At 41.4% G+C, this 23,804-nt stretch overlaps 1 protein-coding gene across 1 annotated transcript in view; it reads right to left on the bottom strand.

The window, feature by feature from the left end:
* Slc9a9 (solute carrier family 9 member A9) overlaps positions 1–23,804 on the bottom strand; it is a 551,705-nt gene that overhangs the window by 254,502 nt on the left and 273,399 nt on the right. Inside the window, exon 9 of the mRNA XM_028865996.2 lies at positions 16,196–16,284. Within this exon, the coding sequence (XP_028721829.1) occupies positions 16,196–16,284 (89 nt within the window). The remainder of the gene's footprint in view (positions 1–16,195; positions 16,285–23,804) is intronic.

Raw genomic sequence — 23,804 nt, 5'->3', positions numbered from 1 at the left:
ATGTGGGGAGTGGGAAAGCCCTGAGGTGGTGTCAACTGGTGACTGCACAGTGTGAATACATCCTTTATATTTTCAGGTTGCTGCTAAAGCTGAGTTGGCAGGTAGTTCCAGTTAGCTCCTCTGAACACAATTCACAAAAATGAAGTTCTCTGTGGGACCTCAGTAATTTTAAAACTGTAAAGAAGCCTTGTTATCAAAAGCTTGTGGACTGCCAGGGGTAGTGGCATACCACCATTAACCCCAGCACTCTGGAGACAGAGGCAAGAAGATCTCTGTGAGTTCCAAGCCAACCTTGTCTACATAATGAGACCCTGCCTCAAACAAACAAATAAAAACAAAAACAAATTAAAGCAACAACAACAACAACAACAAAAATCCCACAAACCCGAGCTGTTTTAGTTGCCTTCTGCTGCTGTAATAAACCATCCTGATCAAAAGCAACTTGGGGAGGAAAATGGTTACTTGGATTATCCATTCCCCATCATGGTTTATCACTGAGAGAAGCGGGGGCAGGAACTCAAACAGGAACCTGGAGGCAGGAGCTGAAGCAGAAACCATGAAGAAATGCTGCTTACAGACTGACTCTGCATAACCTGCTCAGGTTGCTTTCTTATACCATCCAGGCCCACCTGCCCAGGGGTGGTGCCACCCACAGTTGGATAGGCCCTCCAATATCAATCATTAATAATAATAATAATAAATAATAATAATAATAATAATAATAATAATAATAATAATATGCCTTACAGACTTGTCTACAGGCCAGTATGATGGAAGCATATTTCCAGTTGAGGTTCCTTCTTCTCAGGCAGTTATAACTTATGTCACCTTGACAAAAAAAAAAAAACTAACCAGTCCACCAGACTACCAACCAACCAACTAATCATGCTTCAGAACTTTCCATATATAATATAATCACATTTTTGTTTTCAAATGCAACTGCATAGAAAAATTCTGAAACAATTTATCAATTACCCCTCTAGTGGAAAAAAAAACCCTGCATTTGATAGTAGCAGTTGTTTTTAGAGGAAAACAACAACAACAACAAAAGCCACGTAGGTTTTCCTCTATAAACTGTTGTGGGCTTGAATTTTCATAGAAAGCATGAAAGTCAAATAGAAGATGGAAAAGAAAAGAAATGTATTTGAATCTATAGTTTGAAGATCTCTGGACTTCACTTTCCCAGTAGAGTCTATGGGCTTGTTTGAGTAATAGGATTTCTTCCAGCCCCATAACTCAGAGTCTGGTAATATTCTCACCCCTCTTGGCTCATTCCTCACATATGTGATCACTATAAGGATGCTAGGTCTTTATCCCCTCACAAGATAGCTGTCCTGGATGAGGCCCCCATCTGCCATGCCCCATCCTTCCCAGTGACTTTTGTTTTTTCACATCTAGTTGGTGTTGAGGTCTCTTCTCAAGGACCTTCTGACTTCCACGGAGTGAGACTTCTTTTTGATGTTCCCTGAAGGACCAGGTGACTCTAGCTCAGTTACTTACTACCCTCTAAAGTCTCCAGTGACAGCTGTGTCATGTGGTCTTTACTCCTAGCACTCCTGTGTGTCTGAGTTTCAAAGAAGACAACAAAGAGGCTCATCCATTCATACCTCAAATACAACATGAGTACCAGCCTATATCAAGCAGATGGCTGGGCATTGGAAAACACTAGCAAAGAAATAGAACATGCCCCTGCTCTTATGGTCTCAGGATTCCAGGGCTTAGAGTCACCTGACCCTTGTTCCATGACACACACTGGTGAATCAGAAGAACTAGGCTAAGAAATCAGGCCTTCTAGGCGGCCTCCCTCCCCATCCTTCTGCCTTATCCAGGTGCTGAGGTGGCTGAAGACTGGCCTTAGGACACAAGATAATTCAGCATTTGTATATCTGAGTCCTGGAATGAATATACCTGTGGATTCAATCCAATTCAAGATGCCTTGAAAAGGATGACTATGCTGCTGAGTTATGGAAATTGTATTGCCGAGGCTAAAATGATTGAAACAGTCAGATGAGCAAAGCATAGCAAACTGACCTTTGCTGTGTTAGAGGCCTATAACTGTGAAAAAAAAATGACCACAGCTTTAAATATCATATCTTTGAATCATTTGAAGGTGAAGGGATTTTTAAAGCTGTGACTGAGAGTGGGAGAAAGGAATTCAAATAGGCCATCTCTGTGAATGCACCTCTGTCAGAGAAAGGTCTTTGGAGCTAGAGTGAAATGGCATTTCTTTGTTAATAAAGTGAACGTGTATGAAGAATTATTATGTATATTTTTCAAAAAATAATAATGTAGATCTCTCTGAAATGCAATAAGTGTCTGGGTTCAATCCACCTAACCCATTGTCTAAAATATAATGCAAATTCTAACATAAGCACCTATGAATAAATCGAGTCATATCTTACATGTTGGAATAATTCACAAAGCTATGGTAAATGCTTTTCTTATTAGAGATTTCTTATAGTTACAATCAGAGCATAATAACCACCTTGACCAGATTCACTTAAAAACAGTTCTATTTATGAGAAAACCCCCACATGGTATATGTTGAAAATTAGTTCAGTTATCATGCAATACATAGGGAGTCAAGACCAGCTCATGGGAATTAAACCTGATAATATTTCAGGGTTCAGGGAAACCTAGACATCAGAAGAGTGCACAATAAGAAAATACACAGAGGCTCTTATAGAATTTTTGAAACAAATTCCAAAATGACTTTAAGTGACATGCATCTTCCATTCAGCAGAACCACAAACATGGCATGGCTTTTTGAAGTCTGATTGTGAAATGTGAATATTTTATGCTTTTTTTTTAATCAAAATGGTCATTCTGGAGTCTGAGCTTGCTGAGGAAACTGCTCTTTCGCAAAGCACTCTGCACCAGGCACCTCCCGGAGCACTGTGGTGCCCCCTCGCCAGGTCAGAACCTGATGTTCTCGGGACGCCTGTGGCAGGAGCATCTTACAGGGACTGTCCTTGGCTCATGTGAAGTTCTACAGTGTTTTGGCCTTGTTTCTGCTTACTCTCAGGAAATAGCAACAGGACAGAGCTGGGAGCCTGTGTGCTGACTGAAGGGTAATCTTCACTGGCCTAAGAGGTCATTTGGTTCACCTATGACAACACTGGTCAATGAGTTTTGATACTAGACAATGAGAGGGAAAAAATGTCTTAAGAGTAATGACATTCATCTGCCTCAATATTTCCTTTGAGTCTCCATTTTTACTAAAGTCTCAGGGAGGCTAATGACACTTGTAACATTTTGTTTAAAACACTTCATAAAGTCAGGTTTTTAGCTTTGTGTGTGTGTGTGTGTGTGTGTGTGTGTGTGTGTGTGTGTGTGTGTGTGTGGTTTGTAGCATCAGCTGAAACTTTCAATGCAATTTAACAGCAAGGATTTTCTTCTCAAATTCCTGAGCTGAGGTATTAGAAAAGGATAAGAAACGTTGCTTTGATCCCATTACTCATCAGAACATTTGTGCAAACAATAGAAAAGCAGTCACCTTTCTTTTGAAAGACAGATCCGATTTCAGCTCCTGAAGGTCAACATTCACATCGTCACCTGTGACTGAGGAACCACTCAGGAAGAACTGCTCATATGCACTTACAGTGTTGACAAGGTATCCCATATAACATACATATGCACTGCAGGAGAGATCTACATTATTTTATGTATATCTTTTTTAATATATGTAAAACTGAGCCATTTATGAACACAGAGATTAGAGACAGTCTTAAAAAGAGCTTAAAATACTAATGTTCTGTCATGGAATTGGGATAATTTTCATATCACAAAATGTGCTAGTATAAATTGTTTCTCAGCAGAAAGTTAAGTCTGAAAAGTAGAAACCTTGATCCAGCTACATTCTATTGCTGTCAGCCAATGATATCTGGGAAGTGTATTTTCATGCCCAGTTGGACATTATTAGTGAATTTGCATCCTTTAAAATTGTTTTTCCTTAACATTGGAGATCACTGAGTGACTTTTCTTGGAGTTATTAAGTATGATTTTGGAAATAGAGGTTTCTTTATCTATTATCAAGTCCTTGAATACATTCCTTTGGTGATAATGGGGCTTCAGAGTACTTATAACTTACTAGACAAAGGTGCGATTCATTGAGTACAACAAAATATTTTGAGAAAGAGGGTTCTTGAGAATGTTAAACATTCTCAAATATATAACACAAACTCATAGAATACTTGCATGTGAATTATAACCTCAAATACACATTTGATTTTCCTTTGAACGTTTACCTCATTATATATAAAAGGTTCTATTTTTATGTAGTTCTGAAGAACTCATTAAGTGGGCCTTAGCTTCTAAGAAACAGTCATGGGAAGCTGTGTCCTAATTCACATATAGATAGAATGCTAATTGCAATCATTGTCACTTAAGAAACAGTTTATGCTCAGCTGACGAAATTGCAGATTAGATTTCGGTCTCTGAAGCTTCAAGAGTACTGAATCCAAGAAATGTTGGTTGGGGTGCCACATAGTTTTAGGTGAAGTGGACACGTTTTACTGTTTTCTAGGTGTAGTATAGTGAGCACAGTATATGGATAAAAACGGGTCTTTGCAAATCCTTTGTTTTTATCAAGATCAATGATACATATATAATACATATGGGTAACTGGAATGTTTTTTATTAAATAAATTTTTCTTTATTAAGAGATACTGAGCATCTTCCAAATGCACTTGTGAGGGAAGAGCTAGAACCTGAGAGGCCAGGAGATACTTCTGGTTCACAAACTGGAGATGAAGGAAAATTGTTAGTGGTGAGAACGCACTGGACTTAGAATTGGCTCCAATCTCATTTTCCCCATGTTTCTCCTTACCATGTAATCTCGTGTGAATGATCATTCTGCTCACATTCCAGTTTCCTGTTTGGTAAACAAGAGCTAACAGCATGTAGGTCTGTGGTTGATGTCACAAGAGTTACAGATGTTAATTTTCATTAAACCATCCTAGGCAGTGAATGACAAATATCCAACAAGTATTAATCAATTGACTACTTTACAAAGTTAGAGTAGGTAAAATTGATTTATTTTTTTTTTGTAGTAGGATAGTTTAATGTGCTATGATTGCTCCAATGAATCTGCGTGTGACTCTTCCGTGGAGCCTCTAAATGAATTTTGAGTAAGTGGGTAGGTCACCTTAAAAAGGAACCTGTGGATTTGGGCTTTGGCAGTGGGATTGCCCTTCCAGAGCTGAGAACTGTAGAATACTTATTTTGGTGATGTCTTGGAGTCATCCCACCTACAAAAATATATGCATTTATATAAACACTCAAATCTTGGTGTTTCTAAGTCTCCACCTACTCACACAGAATATAAAATGCCTGGCAGTTTTCTTTTTTCTTAAATATTTATAGAAACCCCGAGGGAAGAGTTCCTTATTGACTTTAGTGTCTCCTTGATCACTGCTTCTTGGGTGTTGCCCCCTGCCAGGGGTCTTAGACAATCCTGCTGCTGAGGCTGCACTTCAGACCCAATAAATCAGAATCTTTGAGAGGGCACGAAACACATTGGTTTTTAAAAACTCTCTGGGTGTTTCCATCATGCAGCCTGGTTTGGGGACCACCGTCCAAAGCCCACCAACACGTAACTGCTCCTTACCTTGATTCACTGGCTCAAAACCCTCTCTGCCTGCAGACCAACAGGACCTTCTATGTGCAGTCCTTCTATGTGTAGTTTCTCCACTCAGTCACTCATTAGAATTACTTAAGTAGAGTTTAAAATGCTGTAGCTATGCCCTAGTCTAGACGAAATAAATCACAAGTCCTGGGCATAAGGTCCAGGTCCTTGGATTATGAACAGCATTTTTGATGTGGATTGCTTTAGCTGTCTCTAAGAGAGTTGAGATGGTCCCTCTCAGGAGTATTGCTTCGCCTGCCGCTGTGCTCTGGTGGCACTCTCCAACACACAGCTGCAGCTAGCCCCAACTTGCCCAGATTTCACCCCAGGTTGCCACCCACACTAATCATGATTTGTCACCTGCCATTCCAGGACTGTCTCACTCCTTGGGGGCACTGACTATTTCTGCTACTGGCATCTTGAGCCCATGTTTTCCTGCCTCTTTGTCTTTGGCATGTATGATTCTTTCTAGTATTTTTTTCTCAGATAAAGCTCTCTCTCTCTCTCTCTCTCTCTCTCTCTCTCTCTCTCTCTCTCTCTCTCTCTCTCTCTGTGTGTGTGTGTGTGTGAATTTTCTTTTGAAGTGATCTCCTTCTGTTTCTTGGGCACTTGCTCAAATTCTTTCTAGTTTTTTTTTTTTCTCCATCACCCTGAAAAGAGGATTGGGCCCCAGTAGAGATACCCGTGTTCCTGATGAAACCCTCTTGCCTCTATTCCTATCTTCCTCTCTGCCTCCAGTATCAATCAGTGTTCTCAAAGTGCAGGCACGCTGGCAGGTGGGTGAGTTGGGGTGGTTAAGTTCATCCCATAAGAGGATGCTAGCCCACAGGGTCTGTCATATTCCCTTCCATTTCTCGGGATTTATCTCTCAAGGATCTTTCTTTACATATCAATTTATAAATATTTCAATTCCAATTATGAATAAAATCCAGATTCCTTCCCTTGGGTGGCCTAGAACTCAGGCAATAAGCACGAAGGTCTGAACACATTTTAGTGCCCATGAATGTTCTAGAGACTTTAGTTGGAGTTTACTGTCTTTAGTATAGAGAAACCCTTCTAAGAGTGTCATAGTCTCTATGCTGGTACCTCGGAATTCTACAAACAGCACTTCCATTCTGGGAAATATCCAGTGGGAGTTTTAAGGGAAATAAATGTTCCCTTAAAAATCAAACTGCTTTCCTCTAGGTGGGCTCAAACTTGCCATTCTTCGAATACTTAGATGAAACAAAGGCCTCCCATAGACCTCAGCGTTGTGCTCTAAGAGCAAGACAAAAAGCAAACAACAAATCAGCACAGAAGGAAAGAAGGATGGTGTTTTCCCTGCGAGGGTGTTATAAATTATTAATTTATGCCAGAAATGAGTACAGGCAGTGTCATAAAAATGAATCACTCTGATATCAGCCTGCAGACCACCATTTGAGAACACCTGCATTAGGACATAAAAAGTTAAGACATAGTTTCTCTTCTGGCCCTAGGGAAGACCCTGTGCAAAGAACTCCCCATTAGCTATCTAGAAACTTGCTGTGTCAGATCCCAGAACACGACACACTGCCACTTCCCATTCAAAGTGCCACCAATGAACCGCTACCTGACTGTCTGTTCCTAGTGGTCAGTAGATCTGCCCCGTCCTATGTCAGAACCCCACAGAATCATAGGCAGAGTCTTCAAAGAAAGGAAGTCAAAAGCTGAGCAAAATGTCATCTTTCTGGAAATGCAAAGTGACCTTATCTAGACGGACATATCCATGGCCCTGTTTTCATGGGTCTCTGGGGAACAGCAGTCATGTGCACACAGGCTCTTACAGTTATGACAAGATCAAAACTTCTTTCCCACTAAAGAAAATCCCCCCCTTTTTGGATCAGGTTCTGTTCCCTTTTACTTTGTCTTTGAATGTTTAATTTGAGCAGAACAAGGCACAGTATGAAAAGGGGAAAGAAACATGTCTTAATGCACCATTTTTAACAACTTGGAACAAAAAGAAAATGTACCAGCAACAGCTCATTACCTGGTGCTCTGTACTAAAGCAGGTCCACAACCATGGGTACTCTCTTCTCTCTCAAGACCAGACGGGATTCCAGCCATCCCCATCCCCAACCCTGGTGTTATGTAGCACAGTTGCCTTAGTGACCTTCCTAAAACCAAGTTCCCTTTCAAGCATTTTATTCATGGCTCCAGATCATATTTCCATAGATAGGATTGTTTTTGGATTTTTGAGTCACATTTCTAGAAGGAATTCAGCTTCTTTCTTGAAGGAATAAGAAAAAGACTTTCTGTTAATTACGTTCTCTACACCCTTCAAGGCCATCAAGGAAATGGCAGCCTGAAGTTTGGCCACATTCTTAATAAACACACACTTGGACATATGCATTCAGCCTTGATGTTTTCTGTTCCGCTGCATCAATAAAATTTAATTAAAATGTGTAGAAAAATTACTGCCATTTCCATTTATCATCCTCAAATGCTATTATGATACTAAAGCCCTTCATACCTATACCTATAAGTAGGATGATAAAAGTATAATGGGCCATTAAAGGGGGTTATGCCACTGCCATCCTTAGAAATTTTAAGGTAATAATGGGTAACCATCTGTCTTGAATGTCATCAAAGTAGGGACTGGGACAGTTGATGGATTAGACTCTATTCAGATACATTTTTTTTTCTCATTTTGCATGGAATCAGACATAATCACATGAGAGTGTGGGTCATAAATATTAATAGGTTGCTATTTAAACATTGACGATGTTAGTTTTTGTTGTCTAAAGGTGAAAGGAGAGATGGATGGATGGAGGGGTGTGTGTGTGTGTGTGTGTGTGTGTGTGTAATTTAAAAGTTTATCTTCATAGCCCTACCTAGCTCTCATCTTCTTTGGTTTTAGTCTGGAAATTCCCAACTACAGTGGTGTGTTATGTATTATCAACAACACAGATGTGAGGTTAACAGACCAGTAAAGTGCATGTCAGCCGTTATGATCTGAATACAGTTGTGCTGGAGGGGAAAAAGATTTACATGAAAAAATTTCAAGGGGAAGCATGGCTCTTGGTTTGTGCCTTATTTATCTTTATTTTCCTTGTCTCCTGGGATCCAGTGCTCAGGACACAGAGGAAATTCACTGGGATTCCAAACGGTCGTCCGTGGCCCCCGTTGTTCTGTGGACTCTGGTGGAGTCAAAGCTTCTAGACTAGGGGTTCACAGACATTCTGGGCACCGAAAGTACGGTACAGTGTGTTCTTGCCTTGATGTGGGAGCCTCACTGTCATTAGCATTTGAAAGGGAACACTTATTAGTCAAACTACTAAATGTCCTTTATACAACATAATGAGTTTCATTGAAAAGAATCACCAGCTCAGCTACAGAGAGGTTTAAAGACTTTGCCATCATTTATAAATCCAGCCCTTCTAGGGTAATATTTTAAAGGTACTTTGAATGAAGAGAAGAAGAAAAGTGCTAGAAATCTTGACAAAAGAAATGTAATTAGAGTAAAAAATAAAGGCAATTCTGTGCTTTCTGCAGATATCTTTGATCTTCTCAGAAGTCAGGGAAGCACGGGCATGGTTGCTCCCCTCTCACTCTCTCCCTCCACCATCTCAGAACAGGTAACTGGCATGAAACGTGACTGCTTTTGTTAATGTGTTGAAGGGGTGAAAACGCACAAAACCGTAATCCAAAAGCACTGTAATGCAAATCAATAAGGCAGAGACACACTGCAGGAAACACAGCAAGTAATAGAAATACACTTGATCTTTCTTTCAGTGTCTCGGGATTACCTTAGACATTAGCCTTATGCATAAAGCTCATTAAATTTAAATTAATGCATGATATCAGAATTAAAGAAACAATTAATTAGCACATATTGTTTCTCCTTTCTAATTTTTATCTTGGAATGTTCATGGTCATAATCCAGTCATTCATTAATTTACTTATTAATTCAGTAAGATTTTATTGAGCTCCTAAGTCCAAGGTGAAAGCCAAATGGTAGATTTCCATAAACATCTCTTATAGACTAACTACCCTAAGGGATAAGAGTCTAGAGTCTTGAAAGGCTGAAGGGGATTTAAATAGTATTTGTATGAATGGCTTATTAGAAGAAAATGCAGTGTGAAGATCAATAATCACATTGCTCACAACTAACCCTTAAAACTTTCCGTCTATGCAACCCCTTCCATCTATGGATTTATGCTATAGGGGAATCATTGTCTCATTTGCTTTTGCTTCCCAGCCTTCCATCATGTCTGCCATGCAACCACTGACATGCTTAGTACATGCTCAGAACATGCTTAAAATGAAAAAAAAAAAAAAAACCTGGAAAGTCTTTTGCTCATGTCCTGAGACGCTGTGTGCTGGCAGTGTGACGTTTATACTCTGCCATGGATGCCAGCAGTCTTAGAAAAAAACTGTTGCAACCATTCACTTTGGTTCAGACTGAGAATTTTTCCGCAAAGAACTGTCTAATTCTCAGTGTAAAATTTTTCTTCCCAGTAGGACTAATAATGTTATTTTTTGATTGCCTCAATCATGAATTTAATTTGGCAATTTCAGGCCCTCATCACATCTCCATGAATTATCATTTTAAAGCAAGTTATCCTTCCCCAACTGTAGTTTAAGAGAAGGAACCAAGTGTGTACCTTGTGCTCAGTGTTTGACAGAATATTGGGTTTGGAACATGCTTGACAACACATTTAGTTCAACCTTTCACTTTAAAGTAAGAGAACTAACTGAAGGTCACATATGTTAAGCATCCAGGGTCCTGCCATAAGCAGCAGAGCTGGGGCAAGATCCCACTTTGAGGGCTCTCAGTCAAATGTTCTTTCACCATATCTCCTTGCTCCTCTCATATTCCATATTCTTTATTTGAATTTTCTTGCAAAGTCATGCACAGCACATTCAATTTGGCTCCCATTGTCTCTTTTTATTGGAAATTTAAATTTGGATTTGCATTGCTGCTTTCCCATTCAATGGCAATAAACACTAAAAATATAGTGTGGGGGGGGTGATGGAAATAAAATAAGCATCTGGAAAGAATGCTATAATGAAGGTGCTATTGTTTGCTCATAAATGCTTGACAAGGACTCTGACTTTGCAAAAGCAAATGCATGGCATGTCCAACTCTCTCGCATTTCAGTTAAGAAGGTAAAATGAACCCACACTGGTAGATTTTCAAGTATGATAGAAGAAATTTAAGAAAAATTACTGCCTGGACCAGCTGAACGTATGATAAAGGTAGCCAAGTGCGATGGTTTGAATAAGAATGGCTCCCTATATGCTCATTGGTTACCAGGGAGTGGAACTGATTGAAAAGTTTACAAGGATTAGTAGGTGTGGCCTTGTTGGAGGAAGTGTGTCACTGGTAGTGGGCTTTGAGGTTGCAAAAGTCTATGCTAGGCCCAGTCTCTCTCTCTCTCTCTCTCTCTCTCTCTCTCTCTCTCTCTCTCTCTCTCTCTCTCTCTCTCTCTGCTTACAGATCAGAATGTAGCTCTCAGCTACTGTTCCAGCACCTGCCTGTTTGCCACTCTACTTCCCACCCTGATGATAACAGAGCCTCTGTTGCTGCAAGCAAGCCCCTAATTAAATGCTTTCTTACAAGAGTTGCCTTGGTCATGGTGTCTGCTCACAGCACTAGAACAGTGACTAAGACACCAAGCGTTTGTCCCTTTATCCATGCCAATCATGAAAGCCTTACTGAACAAGTGAAGTTAACTGGTACCCTCTTGCCTATTAATAACAAGCATTTATTAAGAGGCCCAATCATTTGATCCAAAGTAGTAGACAGTCTGAAGCTGAAGTCTGCCTCTGGGAAGACTTGGGAAACCTTCTGACTGGTCACCTAGTCTTCATATCACTCCACAGCACACACAAGGATGGCTAATTCTCCCCTTTGTCCAATACAGCCAGATACTCAATTCATTTTGTTGGTCCCTTTGCAGCAGAATCCCTTTGGAGGGCTTGTCTATACACTATGAGGCTCAAATTTCTTTCCTCCTCTTATGTCTTGGACTTGTTTTTATTGAGTTTTACCATGCCACTCTGCCAGTCTGTGGTATCGGTGTCAACAACCTTCACATTTCCCATTTTTCTTGATATTTCATCACCATTGACATAATTCACCACACTCCTTAATGAGCTCGTATCTCCCTTTGATTTCTAGGAGGGGATACTGTCACTGATTTTCTTTTCTTTTCTTTTTTTTTTTTACTGACTATGACAACATATTTGAGACAATTAACTTATAAAGTGAGAAAAATGGTTTTAACTCATAGCTTTCAAGGTATAGTTCAGGATTGGTTGGCTCTGTTTACGCCTGTGGTGGAGCAACACATCACAGAAGTGTGTAGTGGAGTAAAACCATCCACCCCATGGTCAGGAAGCAGAGGAGATGGGGTTTCACAGTTCTCTTTAAGGGTATATCCCCAGTGACCTACGACTTCCCACTAGGCCCCATCCCACTAGGTCCAATATTAGCTACATGCTGATGACTTCCAACATTGCACATCTGGCCTAGACATGTTCCCTGGACAGTAAGGACTCTCTGTCCAGCTGGTGACTCTACAGTTCCATTTTACTGCCTAATGCATACCCCAGTTGAACAAGTCAACACAGGCTCCTGATTGTCCTCCAGCCAGTTAGCCTCACACCCTTCCCTGGCTCATGACGACACCTCTGCTATTAAGTCACAGCACATACATGCCTGTAGGAAGGTGCTCAAGGGTTTCTTGACATCGTTCAGATGCTCTGTGACCTGGCCCTTGCTGCTAGGCTGCCGTCTTTTACACTGTCCTTGGTACACTCTATTCCAGCCATGTCTGGATTAGCTAGAATAGACAAAGTTGATGGATAAAATTCCTTCACAATTGTATCACCTTTAGGTTTTATAACACAAAGTTGATTTATATAGATTTCCCTCAAGGCGTCACTTGTTAGCTTCCTAATGTCCCATTATATGGTCCTGGAGAGCGAGGCAAAGAGGTCAGGCAGCTGCTACTTCTGTTGGCAGTGTGGACACAGTGTGGGAAGAGATACTGTGTCCTTCAGCCATGTGATGTCACATAATATTTTCAGAACGTACCCATGTTTAGTGGGGATGTGGTAGCCATATCTGTAACCCATACTTTGGAGGTTCTGTACAACACATAGTGAGTCTCCAACTCACATGTGGAGTTGGAACTTCTCTTGTTACTCTGTGCAGATATGGCTGAGTATGTCTGCTCTCATTTTTTTGCAGAGCAGTGACCACAGACTCTGTATATGGGAGTGTGGGCTATGTATTGACCCCATACATATACATAGGTGCTCATGTATATATAAATATGCATGCATGCAAATGTTATTAGAGGAAAGTGAATTGGAAGTGGTGTAAGAAAAGGAGAGCCATGAGAAGGGAGTGAAAGAGAATCAGCATTTATTAAACTCCTACCTCACCTAGGCAGAAGGCAGTGGGGGAGCAAGGGCGGGGGTGTGCCGTTATCTGGATGTTAAAGAATAAGCTTGTAGAAACCTCTTTCTGTAAGGAGAGAGAGTGTTATGAGATGGATTGGGAGCCTGTCAGGGAGTGCTTGTCATGACATTCAGAGGGAGAACAGAAGGCTGTAGGGCACTGATTTTGGCTTTGTCTCCCCTAGGTACTGGACTGCTGTCTCGCCATGAGACGAGTTATCTTTGAAGTGTTGCTGAGCAGTCTAGATAGCATGACTTAAAAGTGCAAGTCCCTAAACAGGATTCAGCTTCCCAGAATACAAATGCTGAGAGGACCAAACGAGGCTAGGAAAAACCAGCCCAAGACATTTCCCTTAAAGCCCAGGAGAGTGCTACCAGTCTTCATAATTTAAAAGATCCTGCAATTGGAGGTTTCTGGGTATTAGTATCAGGATTTTGGTGTATTTACTTCTGTTTTACTGGAGGGCTGTCAAAATGTCAGCAATTGCATTTTATGATGTCGCTAAAGCATCCACCTGAAGAGAAGTGATGGACTTGGGGAAGGGTGGCCTTGCAGAGTCCCTGTTCAAGAGGACACAATCAGGACAAGCTAAGATTGAGACATGACAAAGAGGGAAGAATGCAAGCCAGAGCTACTGCAGAGAGCCCCATGTCAGCCTCCAGGAACTCCTGGCCAATTCCAGATTTGGCTAGGATGCTGTCTTACTTTCCCTACACCCACTGCCCAGTATCACATGAGAAGTCTTCGGCTCCCCTGTCTTCATTGGCATTTTGGATAGATCTCATCACTGAGTCCAGTTCTTCCTCACGTCCTATAGCCACAGTCCCTGCCAAATAGTACTGCAAAGCTTACTCATTGCACATTGGGCACTTGCTTGGCGTCTTGTTTTGTGCTGAGTCATATAGGATGATTAGGAGAGGCGATCCAAGCCGATGATTGGAAATGGACTTGCTTCAGTACTCACAGAATGATAGCATATGGCACTGGCAAAGAAGCCCTGGTGAAGCTTATCCTAGAACACATACCCCAGCAAATCCACAGACACCCGGACAAGTGTCTGATGGCTCAACCCATGCCAACAAACCACCAAGTCCATCAGTCAAAAAGATGGACACTTACAGACGTGGGAACCAACTGCTTACTGCTGGATGTTATTTGGATAACTAATTTTTGTTGCTGCAATTAAACAGCAAAAGCTAACCTGTCTATGTACTCTGTCCTCATATCCACCAGAGTGAGGGTCCTAAAATAGAGCTCCAATTATCCTAACATCAGTCTGTTCTGAATACTTCAATAACAGCTTTTTGAACTGAGTTATATATCCTCCCCCCAGATTTATGTATTGCAGTTCTAATCCTTAGAGCCCCAGAAATTGACCTTATTAGGAAGGGTCACTGTAGATGTAATCAGTTCTAAGGAGGTTATGCTGGAGCAGGGGAGGTCAAAACCCAATATGATTGATGTTCTTGGCAAAAGAAGAAATTTGGAGATAGGCTGGGGTCTGGAAGAACCATGTAGACACCAAGGCATAGATCAGGACGATCTTTATGTAAATCAAGGAACGACAGCAAAGATTGCCAGAAAAATCACTGAAAATGAAGAGAAGGCAGTACTTATTTCCCTCCAGAAGGAGCTAATAATGCCAGCACTATTGTCCCCATTTTCTGGACTCCAAAGCATTGAGACAATGATCCCTTCTAGTTACTCTAACCCAGGAGTTCCCAACCTGTGGGTCGTGACCCCAACGGGAATCCCATATCAGATAGCCTGCATATCAGATATCTACATTATGATTCATAGCAGTAGCAAAATTACCGTGACGAGGCAGCAACGGCATAATTTTATGGTTGGGGGTCACCACGACATGAGGGACGGTATTAAAGGGACGCAGTATCAGGAAGGTTGAGAAGCACTGCATCCTATTGCTTTTAGGAGGAAGTTCGACTTTCTTCAGACAGCACGTACCATCCATGTTTCTCAGCCTGGAGCTGCCTGTGTGGTCTCCTTCCTCACTGGGTCTGTTTGACTCAGCTTCTCTCTACTTGTAAGTCCACGGAGAGAAACTTTGTCTGTGCCAATCCGTTGGCCTTGAGTGTCCTTTCCTTTTTAAAAATCATTTATTTATTTGTATTTTAGGTACAATGTGTTTTGCCCATATGCATGTCTGTGTAAGAGTGTGGGATCCCCTGGAACAGGAGATACGGACAGTTGTGAGCTGCCATGTGGGTATTGGGAATTGAACCCAGGTTCTCTGAGCAGCCAGTTCTCTGAACTGCTGAGCCATCTCTCCATCTTCTCAAATATCCTTTTTAATACTCTCTATCTTCTGCTACATCTGACTCGGTACCTCCTTTTTATTGTTTATCTTGTTCTAGATTGGGCATTGTCTCTGGCAACTTCCTCCTGACTTTCCCAACCACAACCATGGAAGAATGCCCTACTGGATGCTCCCCAAATACTCTCCAGATATTACTGCCATAGTATCTGGCACACTGTGACTTGGGTGCTTATTATATCCCTGTGCTCATCAGTAGTCTCCACAGGGGTTTCTCCCTTGAAAAGGAAAAGCAATATTTAGTCTCTGCATATCTAGTACTCAGGACGTGCTTGGCACAGAAAGGCTAAGTGGGTCTTAGTAGAGGGAGCCTATGTATATTCTTCTGCAGATACCTAAACCGACATATCCTCAGAATAAGGGAGACACATTTTGCTCATGTGGCAATGGGCAGTTGAATTTTCTTGGAAACAAAAACACTCAACTGAAGACCAAGCATTTTTCCACATCCTTCTTCATTTTCTTCTCTGTATAACCAACCACATCCACATGGTTTCTAATGCCTTTAGATGTAAGTGACTGTGAATTATTACCGACTCTAGACCTTTCATCTTCCAGACTGACAGTTTATGCTCCACATCTCTCAGGAGGGAGAGACTATTATAACTATATTTTTGCTTACCAAGAGAATTGTTAATGGTTGTCCTGGAGGGAAGAAAAAAATCTATAAATATCCAACCTGTAATGAAGCCTTAAGCTTACTTTCTTCCTTTACTAATGAAATTCTTTCCACGTGCACTGTCAGAGTGACTTCACAACTACCACACCAGGAAAGAGACAAAGCCAGCCACGAGTTTTTCTTTACCTGCTTGGTCCTCAGTTTGGAATCAGATGACAGATTGTTGTAGGTATAATGTGCCTGTGTGACTCCACAGAAGAGAACAGCAACTATGCCTGAAATTCAAAAGAAGACCAGTCAAAACCAACTTTCTTTCCCAAGTCAAAGGGCTGGAAAATGTCAAGAGAGGTAAAAAAAACTCACAATGATGACCATGATAATGAAACCTGGGGTAAATCTTGCTACTTGCTTGAAGCAGGTCTTGGAGTTGAAACCCAAAGAAAAGCATTAAGCAGTACATTTTTACTAAAACTGGAAGTAGTTTCTTCCTGGAGAGAAACGATCCCCTAGTCACGAGTTAGAAAAGCTAATCTTAGAAACACATGAAGAAAAGTGGGGAGTCAACCTGGGGCTTCCCAGAGCCAGTGCCAACAACTGGGCTGCGTTTCTGTACTAAACACCGGCACATCTGCTTTCCACTGTGCACCCGGGGGAGCCTGGAAAGGTTCCTGTCATACCGTAATTGAATCCTGAAAGCCATGAGTCACAAACCTAAGACACGGGCAAGGGTTTTGTTGCTCTTTCCAGTGCTTTTACTTGCCAAACAGGAGACAAGAGACCTTGTGTACTCCTTTGCCTCTCTGGCAAAAACTGGGTGCACTCGTTTTGGAGCTGGGCACCAATGGGCACCTCTGCCCAAACTGTGCTCTCCTTGAAGGTAGGGGGGCTGCGGTCTATTCCGGCGTGCTTCCCACCAGCCCATTCCTGGCCAGCTGCAGGGAACATTTCTTAAGCCACATTACTCACAGCTTTAAATGCTACATGAAGTCACATATGCCAGATGCTCCTTGAGGACAGAGAATAGCAACAACGGGACAAATGTGTTACTTGTTCCTTGGCTCTGCCTCTCTGTTAGTGTTCCTGGCCTGGGTGGGTTTTGGTGAGAGCTGCACTCTACTTTGGATTAAAGATTAGATTAATTATGGGAAATTGGGCATAGAGGGGGGCTTGGGGAAAAGCATAGGAGATAAGTATTCCTCAACTCAGAACAAGAGAATTGAACTGAATTTCAAGCAGCAGAGGCTCTCCATCTAAAAACACTCATAAATTAAATGCTGATGATTCTTAAGAGTATAGAGCTATGTGAACTGAATACTGGCATTTCAAATGAGGCTGAAATAAAGAATTTTAAACGGCTGAGCTTCTTCATATGTAGACTGCATGCATTTATTTACATGTTGGTTATTTTTCAAGTTGGTATCAGATAAAATATTATTTAAACATGTTGACATAATACTAGTACATAGCCCTCTCCATTGCCTGTTCCTTTTAACAGTGTGTTTTAAATTTTTAGATAAAGAATAAAAACAAGCAGGAAAGTTTGTTAAGAAATCTACAACTAATAAACATTCCTGGAGATTTTGGAAAAATTTTCAGTTTCTTAGCATGTCTTGGGAAATTCTAAGAAAAAAAATAAAATATTTTTACTCTTCACAGAATTTCTATCAAAAATCAATCAGTACCAGGGATGCTTAAGAGGGGTTAAGGATGCTGAGGTAGTAGGAGGGCCTAGGCTCATATATTGTTTTGATATCAAATGTTTCTCTGTGTTTACTTGAGAATATGACGAAGTATCTATCTTAACTTCTCTGAATCAGGGTTCGCTGCCACACACCCCCCCCCCATTACTGGCACACTAACGTAACAATATGTTGATGTTCTGGAGAGAACATGAACACATGAGAAGGTGTGGAGGACAGTGAATTAGCTCATTTTGAGCATAAGAACGGCTAAGGGATGCTTTGCAGGGCAGGGGCTCGGGGAGCCGGTTCCCGCTCTTCCTGGTGACTGCATTGTTCTTTCCTTGCACTCAGGCTCAGGCCCTTGGTGACTCAGCAGCCCAGCCTGCTGCCTTCCTCTGCTTAGCAAAAGCCTCTTCATTTCCCCTGCTGTTCCTGCCTCTGGGTTCACCCTTTGTTCTCTCACTGTACAACACCAACTGCATTTATTGGTCTAGCCCAATCACTTTTCAATTCCTCCGGCCCTAACGTCCTTCCCCAAGTCATCATCATTTTCAGCTGGGATGACAGCATGACTTCCTAGATGAAGTCCTCGGCTTCCCAGCTGGTCTCTTACATTCTGTTCACACAGAAACAGTGATCCTTTAAAAACATCCCAGGTCATGTGAGTCTTCTGCCCAGACTTTATAATGTACTCCTGGGGTCTAACCCTGTCCTTTCCTTCCGTACAACGCTCTGACCTCATTTTTAACCCATGCCCTCCTGACTCTCGTCTCTACTACACATTCCTGCCACAAGGTCCTTGAGCACCCAAGTCCTGGAATTGGAAAAGCTCTTCTCAAGAAACCCTGGCGGTTCCCTCCTTCGTTTGGTATCTCTTCAGATGTCACATAAACCGACAAACCTCCCTTACTCGCTTTGTAAAATTGACCCTTTCATCCTTCTCTACCCATCACTCACTCCCCGCTCCATGTTATCCACGGCTACCTCACGGTTCCTGCCCTTTGCTGGCTTTCCTGCCTTCTTCACTGAAGCAGGAGCTTAAGAGAGCCTCTGGCCACTAGTTCTTAGAGAAGCACTGGGCACTTGTGAGTGTTGTTAATAAATAACTTTTTATTTCTGTCCCTGTGGAATAGGTGAGGGACTAAAGCCATTTACAGAAGGTCACCGTGGGGGCGACAGCAGAAATCCAACACTCCTCCAGCTTTCTTCGCTTTTTCTGCCTACCTTAGGCCATCTATGACTGCTCTGAAGTGATCCCCATCTATCTGAAAACTGTCGTTTCTGCTAATCCAGGGAAGCAGATATCTGATGGTGGGCATCCCATTCCCGCGCTGGCTCGCCTCATCCTTTGAGCAGGTTTTTCTCTGTCCTCCGTTGGGTTTCACTTCCTTACCTCTATGGAACACTAACCCACAATGTCCCTGCTAAATACTTTCAGGACCACGTGTGTGTGGCTACAGCATATGTATGAGACACCATGAACATCATGTGATTAGAAGCTTGCTGCTGTAATTAAAGTAAGCAACAAGGTTGATTTGACCCTTAGTATTAGCATACGTGATCATAATCCTATAGCCCGGTAATTAATTAAATCACACAAATTACTATGATTAGGATGACTTTTACAAACCAGACACATTTGAAACTGCCTCATCTAAATACATCAGCTAAGCCACCCCTTCTTATGTGTAGTTTCACATTGTGGTTTCAGTTATCTGCACTCAATTCTGGTCTGAAAATACTAGATGGAAAATTCCAGAAATGTTTCAGTTTAACATAGCTGTTATTTCAACTTATTGTTTTAATAATTGTTCTTTTGATTTGTATTTGTTGTTACTGATCTCTTACTGTGCCTTGTAGGTTAGGCAGTGTCCAGTATTCAGGCATAGGTGTGGTCTTGGACCATGTCCCCCCTGAACAAAGGGGAACCTGTAGTATCTATAACATTTTCCCTTGTAGAACAGCTTCAGAGTTGACAGTGTTCTGTTTTCTAACGCACATGTTAATTGTAACAGTGCTTCTCCACACCCACTGTAACCTAGCTAGTTCTTGGTTTCTGTCATGTAGGTCCCTGCACAGCAGCCTCAAATGCTCTGTGTTTCACATGTGAGAGACAAGAGGCCAAGGGCTGTTTGTGCTAGTCACCCATTAGCGCTCAGCCCACCTTCCTTCTTGACTCTGATCCCAGCTCTGGGAATCACGAGCCACACTCTCCTGTGGGTGCTGTCTGCCGGTGCCATCCCAGAGGGAGAGCAGCATGCTGGACAGAGGACTCCCTCCTGTCGGCTTGCTGCTCCTCGCTGCTGGGCTTCCTGCTCAGGGGCATCTTAGGTGGTTCTCCCCTTTAGTCCTGCAGTCAGGTCTAGCCTCCTTTCCTACTCCACTGTTTGCCTTTTGTTGCCCTCTGGGCCACCTCCACACACCTCTCAGAGAAAGTAAGGGCAGCCAGGAAGTGTCTTCAGGGCCAGAGGCCTAGCAGCTCTATCTCCAAATTCCTGTATTTGTTTCCCATAGCTCTGCCTAGTCCTGCTGTTCACATTTGCTGTCTGGAATGACCTCAGTTCTTTCTTTGACTTTCCTAGAGTCACCCAAGTTCCTGCATTCAGCTGTGTGTCAGTGGCCTTGTGGCTTCCCTATTTCAACTGTATTTTGAAAGGGACTCTTGGGGCCACCCTCTCATTCTAAACTTGGATGGTTCCCCGAACCCTTGCATGCTTGCCATTTGGAAATAAAATCAGCTTATGTTTTCTATTTTAGAATTGGGACTAAGTGGGACGCCAAGGCAGACGAGACTTTATGTGTTAGAGGTCTCAACTCATTTTCTTTCCAATTCTGGAACAGGTGGTTATAAAAAGTAGTAGGGGTTTGGGACAAAAGCAAGTAGCTTTGTACTAGGAATAGGTCAGACCTAGAAACAGGGAAAAAGAGGTATAGTTCAGACTTGGGCATGTCTTCTCATTTCCAGTCCCACGGCCTTTGCAGGACATATGTGCAACCCCACAGTGGGGTATGAACGTTCTCATTGGACATGTTCAGGCTAACGATCATCTTCCATTGTGTGTACTAGTTAAACAAAGAGAGGCTATGGATTTGAGAGGGAATGGGGTATGAGAAGGGTTGAGGGAGAAGAAGGACTGGGATGGGGATATTGTAATTGTATCTTAATTAAAAATGAAATTGAATAATATGTTTTAAGGAAGCTGATTGCTTGAGGATTAGAACTGTAAATAAACTGCTTTATGAAAAAAACAAAAGACGAGGAAAATGAGGAATCCTGCAATGTCTGTCCCTGGGACAGAGGCAGCTCAGCAAGAGGGACCTATGTCCTCTCTTCTCTCTTACTGCCATTTCTCACTCCTCATACTGCCTGTCCTCAGCACTCCTGGGATATGCTTAGTTACAGCCTGTCAGTGTCCTCTTTAAACACCAGAAGCTCTTTACCCTTCTGGAAGTGCTATTGTGACCCAAGAATCTGCATTAGACAAGAGAATGTTTGGAATTCAACCAAACAGAGCTAATGAATATCCAGATGAGCAAGCACAGGGGATCTTATTAAAATACAGTAATTTTGGAGGAAGGCCCCAGACTCTACATTTTTATATTGTCAGGAGATGTCCTAGTTCTTAGACCAAACTTAAAAAATAATCTTTGACCAAAGTCAACTCGCCCTTGACCTCATAACTTGGCCTTAATCTTACACGGCCCTAAATGAGCCCTTCCTTTTGTTATTGGTTCTTTGGGAACAACATACTTTTTGTCACCCTCTTCTATTTCTTATTTTATCAATGTCTCTTGCTAATGATAAGGGTGTTTTAAAGTCATAATTTTTTGTATGTGTTTTTCCTTCTCTGGCTTTCCTGAATCGACATGATTCTATGAAATAAATTTTTGTTTCAGAGAACAATTATCATCTAGAACTTCTAAGGGCTTTAATTATTTTTTTTTCTTTTTAAATAAAGCAATGCTGGTGAGTTAAGAAATTACTTACACAGAGCAAATTAACAATTTATTTTACCATCAAACAGTTCAGTAAGATTTCTCCTCCAAAGAAAGCAAACAACTCTCATCATTTAATTACTATAAAATTATCATATCTTTTTATCGAAATGTCATAGGGTCAAAAATTAACAAAAAGACATGGGCAACTAAATGTGCCCATTAGAAATTTCAAAGTAGACGTTTCTTAATGAAGCTGTAGTTGAAGATAAAATCAAATTAGAAATTTTAACTTACTTAGAAATAAATATCACTAAGTGTATATTTCTGTTAAAACCAAGGTGATAAAAATGAAATTATTGGCAGATAATTTTATAGCTGTATATAGAATTTACTAGTAAAAGAAAGATTGATAGTAAGTGGACTATTAACTTCAAGAAGTTAGACATGTGGCATAAAATAGATTCAAAATAAGTATAATAAAAAGACAGCTAGCATCTAATAATGTAGATGGTGGGTAAAATATAGAGCAGCAAAATAACAACATGCTTCATGCCTCTCAGCAGCCCAGAGTAGCTCCAGTCTCTGTCTTACCCAGGCTGCCATTTTCTGGCTCTGAACATGGTTATAAAATAGGTGTTGGCAGCTACAGCATGGCTTGGGTTGGGAAACCTAACTAGGACAGAGTGGGAATGAAGAGATGATAGACACTGAAGGAATGACTGACACACATACAGAAAACCTGGGGTTGGGTGGGCTGTCCTCCCACTGATGGTGGGATACCCACTACTGTCAACCTGGAAACTCAGTCTGTTTATTATGACCAGCACAAGAAGGAAGGATTAGCTAGTCACAGTTGGGGGGTCTTTATAGGGAAGCAGTCTTAAACTGTAAACATCTGGGAGGAGGAATCTGGTTGATTCTTTCTGTACATTCTCTCAACATTTTCACATGGACCAGGGTAACACTTTGCCATTTCCATGAATCTGAGGCACTGGGGATTCTTGACATGGCTATACTCATGTCAAAAACACCCATTGACTCAGAATTTTGTCTGCCCCCCAAGGGTGGTATTGGCCAATGTCTTTACAGTTTGAAGATTCAGCTTTCTCATTTGCACAGCTCTAAAATGTTTCACAGGCTTGTTCTGAGTATAAGGCAGTGTGCTATAGACTAAAATGCTTTCCCAATTAACCATATTACTAAAAGTCAGTAAATACAAAGTTTTCCTATAAGTATTAGAAGCAGAAGAAATGAAGAAGACATGTAAGGGGGGAAATAAGCCCGAGAAACTCATTCAATGGACAAACACAACCTTTCCCATTGAACTGTGTGATGAGACATATATGCTTTGTATATTCTATATCCTTAGAGGTCATTTGTTGCTTTATTTCCCCTCTTATTACTGCAATGACAAAAACAGATAAAAATTTCTTAGTCCTAATAATTCAACCAAGACAGTTCATGGTTGCTCTATTAAAATAGCCAGACATGAAAACAGCCCTAGATGCCCAACAACCGATGAATGGATAATGAAAACATGGTATATTTATATAATGGAATATTATTCAGCTGTTCAGAAAAATGAAATTTGTGGGTAAGTGGATGGAACTAAAAAAATGCATTCTGAGTGAGACAACATGAACTCACAAAGATAAATGTCACCGATTCCTCTCACTTTGTGGATGTTAGCTTTGAATTCTCAGGTATGTGTGCTCCACTGGGAATATCCATAGAGGTCAGGCAATTAGTAAGGGGCTTTAAAAAGATGTGAGGGTAAACTCAGTGATATAGAGGGTTAAAGGGAAATAATGGAGCAGGAAGGGTTTAAATTGGGGGTGGGAAGACAGGGTAGAGGAGGGCATACAGGGAAGTGTCAGCAAAGGGTTAACCTCTTTTGGGGTTGTTGGTCTGTAAGTCCCATAGTCCTCTAAACATTTCAGGATATTGCCAATGTTATTGATTACCCTCCAGAACTTGACAGACCCTAATTCTGAAGACATCACATACTTGAATCATAGAGCATAGAGAAATCAAGTTGATAATGACCTGGAAGCTTTATCTCTATTGGCTAGCTATCATAGTGGTAGAAGGTACTATATATCCTACTGGAGAAGAAAAGTAATCATCAGTCCTATGCAGCTATGAACTCTGAGAACTACAGTAATGTCTAATCT

Source organism: Peromyscus leucopus, chromosome 7, assembly GCF_004664715.2.
Source record: "Peromyscus leucopus breed LL Stock chromosome 7, UCI_PerLeu_2.1, whole genome shotgun sequence".
In the NCBI taxonomy this organism is placed as follows: domain Eukaryota; kingdom Metazoa; phylum Chordata; class Mammalia; order Rodentia; family Cricetidae; genus Peromyscus; species Peromyscus leucopus.
The sequence above is the reverse complement of the archived record's forward strand: the minus strand, read 5'-3'. Positions and strand labels throughout refer to the sequence as shown.